Here is a 3,925-nt window from a genome sequence, read left to right as displayed (position 1 = left end):
AAACCCTAAACCCTAAACCCTAAACCCTAATCTGTGGTGCACAGGCCCTGGCTCTGGGGGCCGCCAGTGCTGCGGTTTTGGGCCGGAAGCAAAAGAAGACAGGGGGATTTTGCCGCGCTGCTGTTTGTTCTTTTTCTATGCTGCCTTTTTGCTGCTGCTGCTGCTGCAGTTGTTGCTGCTGTTGCTGCTGCTGCTGCTGCTGCTGCACTAGCCGTCGGCTTTCGTGAAGTGCGTTTCAGTTAGCTGCTTCTCTCTCCCTTTTTCTCTTTCTCTTTCTTTGTCTCTTTTTGTTTCTTTTTATTTCTTTTTGAATTCCTTTTCTGTTTCCCCTTTGCTTCATCTCTTTGTATTTTTTTCTGTTTTCTTTGTGTCTCTGTTTTTGTTTTCTTTCCTTTTTCCTTTTGGCTTTCCACTTTCTTCTTTGTATCTTTTTATTCATTTTCTCAGCAGCAGCAGCAGCAGAAATGTGTGAGTCCTTGCGTGTGATCAGCAGCAGCAGCAGCAGGCGCAGGCGCAGCAGCAGCGGCAGCAGCAGCAGCAAAGTGTCTTTGCGTCTATTAAGGCTTGCTGCTGTGTCTCTTTGCTTGTTGTTTGCTGCTTCTCAGTCAGTAGCAGCAGAACTGGCTGAGTCCTCGCGTTTGCTGCAGCAGCAGCAGCAGAAGCTGCTGGCCCCAAAAGCTGCTGTGGCTCTTGCTGAGGAGAATTACAAAGTGAGGACGGGAAAGCTGCTGCAGGCGCTGCAGCTCTCTGCAAAACAGGTGCGTCTGCTGCTGCTGCGTCTGCTGCTGCTGCTGCGTCTGCTGCTGCTGCGTGTGCGTCTGCTGCTGCTGCGTGTGCGTCTGCTGCTGCTGCTGCTTCAGCCTCTCTGCTGCTGCTGCTGCCTCCCTGCTGCTGCTGCTGCTGCTTCTGCTGCTGCTGCTGCTGCCTCTCTGCTGTTGCTGCTGCAGCAGCGCAGGCGTGCGGGAGCTGCTGCATGCAGACTCGCGAGGACTTTCGGCGTTTGGCGGAAGCAGCACTGCCGCACCGCTGCAGCTTGGCTTTTGACCATCAGCAGCAGCAGCTGCGCATGCAGACTCTGGACCGGAACCAGCAGCAAGTCAGCAGCAGCCCCACGGCGCTTTCGGGCGGGGAAAAAAGCTGCCTCCAAGTGGCCTTTTTGGCAGCTCTTGCTGCTCGCAGCTGCTCCCCTTTGCACCTTTTCGACGAAGTTGATGTCTTCATGGATGAAAGAAATAGAATTAAAAAGTAAATTGCAAAAAACGGCGTCTTCGCACGCGCCCCACACCCCTCTCCGGTGTACATACACCCCAGTGCATGCGCCTCCCGGGTGTACGTGCGACTTTTCGGAATTGCAAAAAATGCCACTTTCCACTTTTAATATTTTCCCAAGTCTTTTCTGTATTTGTTTGCCAAATATTCCGCATTTTTGGTTTTTTATTTCATTTAAAAAGTCAATTTTGAGTTTCTAAATTCAAATCCAATTTCTGCTTCTAAAGATCTTTGCTACTTTTTGCTGCTCCCAAGGAGCTCGAAATAAACCCTAAACCCTGCACCCTAAACCCTAAACCCTAAACCCTGCACGCTTAACTTTATGCCTTGCTATCTAAACCTTAAACTAAACCCTAAACCCTAAAATTTGCACTCTAAACCCTAAACCCTACACCCTTCGGCCTTTCCCCTAAACCCTTAGGCCTAAACACTAAGCCTTCGGGCTAAACCTTAAACCCTTGGGCCTAAACCCTAATCCCTTCGGCCTAAAACAAGAAACCTTTGTCCTAAACCCCCGCCCCTAAACCTTTCTGCGCAAACCCTAAACCGTAAACCCTAAACCCTTTTGTGTTTTTGCGTTCAGCTTCAGTTTGCTGCTAGACATGGCCCTGCAAATGCGCCACTCGAGCCAGTGTTTCTTTATTACCCCTCATTGGGAAATTCAAAAAGAAGTGCAAAGTAAGAAGAACAAAAAGGCCTTTTTGGCACTTTCTGAGGTGTACAGACACCCCACCTGCATGCGGTGTACATACACCCCACAGCCTCCTCTGCAGTGAACATACACCCCAAGACTAGCCGCCACTGCCTTCTTCCTTTGCAGTGTACGTACACCCGAGTGCTTCTGTAGGGCCACAGCCTCCTCCTAGAGTGTACATACACCCCACAGCCTGCTGTTAGTGTGTACATACACCCTACAGCCTGCTTTTAGGGTGTACATACACCCCACAGCCTCTCTAGAGTGTACATACACCCCACTGCCTCTTTCTACAGTGTACATACACTCCACAGCCTCCCTCATACATACCACAGCTTCCCTCTAGAGTGTGCATACACCCGACAGTTTAAGATTTACCTGGGATTAGATATAAAATTATTAGAGGGGCTTTAAATGTATCCGGAGTTAAAAATAGAAGAAATAGTAGATCTAAATATGGTACTAAAAAAATACTTTAAGTTATTAAAATTTGATTTATTAGTAATAATGTACTCTTTAAACAATTTTTTTTTTTATTAATAAAAGGTAATCAGGTAATCAACACAAATCTACTTCTTAAATAAAGTTTATTTTTATTAACTAATAACGTTTTATTAAATGCTATATTTAAAATTAATAGGAGTGTACGTACACCCCGCTGTGGCGCTTCGTTGCGGTGTACGTACACCCCAGCGTCTGGGGCGTTTTCTGTTTTTGCATGCAGGCCGTTACTCTCCGGAACTTGTTAAGGTATTTAACATTAGAGGGAGTGCTTCTCTTTGAGTTCGCTGGCCAGCCCCGCAGCTAGCTAGCCAACTAGCCCGCCCGCCAGCTAGCCAGCTAGCTAGCTAGCTAGCTGGCCAGCTAGCTGCCCGCTCACGGCGCCCGAACTAGCCAGCTCGCTAAAGGGAGCAAGCCTCGTCTACTTCAGAGGCTACCAGACTATCCGACACCCGCCTATCTAGCTAGCTAGCTAGCTACCTATCTATCTAGCTAGCTAGCTAGCAAGCTAGCTAGAGGCCTCGGGAGCTGTTGAGGGGCTCGCGCCCTGACTTCGGGGCTTTGCTTTGCATGCGCCTGGAGGGCCCCCAAAACACTTTCTTCTTTTCTTGTTTTGCCTCACTTTTATTTTGCTCTTAGCTTTTGCTTCCTGCCGCTGCAGGGGGCCACCAGAGCCTCTAAACCCTAAACCCTAAACCCTTAACCCCCATATCGGAGCCTCTGAGACTGCGTATCTGCCGCGCGCACTTGATGATTCTGTCTTTACCTCGTAAAGCTTGCACGAGACGCGCTTGCCGGTGGGCTAGCTAGCTAGCTAGCTAGCTGGCTAGCTGGCTAGCTAGCTAGCTACCTAGGCAGCCAGCCAGGCAGCTCGTCGGCCAGCTAGTTGGCCGGCTAGCCAGCTAGCTAGCTAGCTGGCGGGTGGCGCGTGAAGTTCCCAAGTTCTTGAGGTGCACAAGTACGTACTCAGCTAGCTGGCTAGCTAGCTAGCCACGCAGGCAGCCAGCCGGAGACTTGTCAACTAAGTAGCTAGCTGGGCAGTGTGCCAGCCAGCTCGCGTGCCCCACAGCTAACTAGCTACCCAGCTAGCCACCTAGCTAGCCACATGGCTAGCCATCCAGCTATCTACCTGACCAGCTAGCTAGCCAGCTACCTGACTAGCCAGCTAGCCAGCCAGCTAGCCAGCTAGCTAGCTAGTTGGCTGGCGGTTGGGGCGCAGGCTTTTGCTGTTCTGCGGGCTTGAGGGCCCTCTGCACGATCTCGAGAGTGTCTGGAGAGAGCCCTGGGCTGTCGCGGATGCGCTGCAGCTGCTGCTGCATCATCGCCTGCCGCTGCGGGTCATAGCGCTGCCACGGGAGAAAAGCACCAGCAAGTCTTGCTGCTGCTTGCGGATTCAGCGCGTCCACCTGCGCCGGACACAGGGCGGGCACTGCGCGTGAGCAGCACAGCAGCAGCACAGCA

At 51.1% G+C, this 3,925-nt stretch overlaps 2 protein-coding genes across 2 annotated transcripts in view; one reads left to right on the top strand and one right to left on the bottom strand.

Annotated features, from left to right (window-relative positions):
• Positions 1-464: 464 nt before the first annotated feature.
• ETH_00021880 (uncharacterized protein) lies at positions 465-1,249 on the top strand (the record flags this gene model as incomplete). The annotated part of the gene is made up of 2 exons (XM_013373255.1): positions 465-758; positions 980-1,249. The coding sequence occupies 2 exons, from the start codon at positions 465-467 to the stop codon at positions 1,247-1,249; spliced, it is 564 nt and encodes a 187-aa protein (XP_013228709.1).
• Positions 1,250-3,657: 2,408 nt separating this feature from the next.
• The window catches only part of ETH_00021875 (uncharacterized protein), a gene marked incomplete at both ends in the record, with an annotated part of 1,587 nt that continues 1,319 nt past the window's right edge, over positions 3,658-3,925 (bottom strand). The window contains one exon of the mRNA XM_013373254.1: positions 3,658-3,870. Within this exon, the coding sequence (XP_013228708.1) occupies positions 3,658-3,870 (213 nt within the window). The remainder of the gene's footprint in view (positions 3,871-3,925) is intronic.

Source organism: Eimeria tenella, genomic scaffold, assembly GCF_000499545.2.
Source record: "Eimeria tenella Houghton genomic scaffold, Eth_scaff128, whole genome shotgun sequence".
In the NCBI taxonomy this organism is placed as follows: Eukaryota; Apicomplexa; class Conoidasida; order Eucoccidiorida; family Eimeriidae; genus Eimeria; species Eimeria tenella.
The sequence above is the reverse complement of the archived record's forward strand: the minus strand, read 5'-3'. Positions and strand labels throughout refer to the sequence as shown.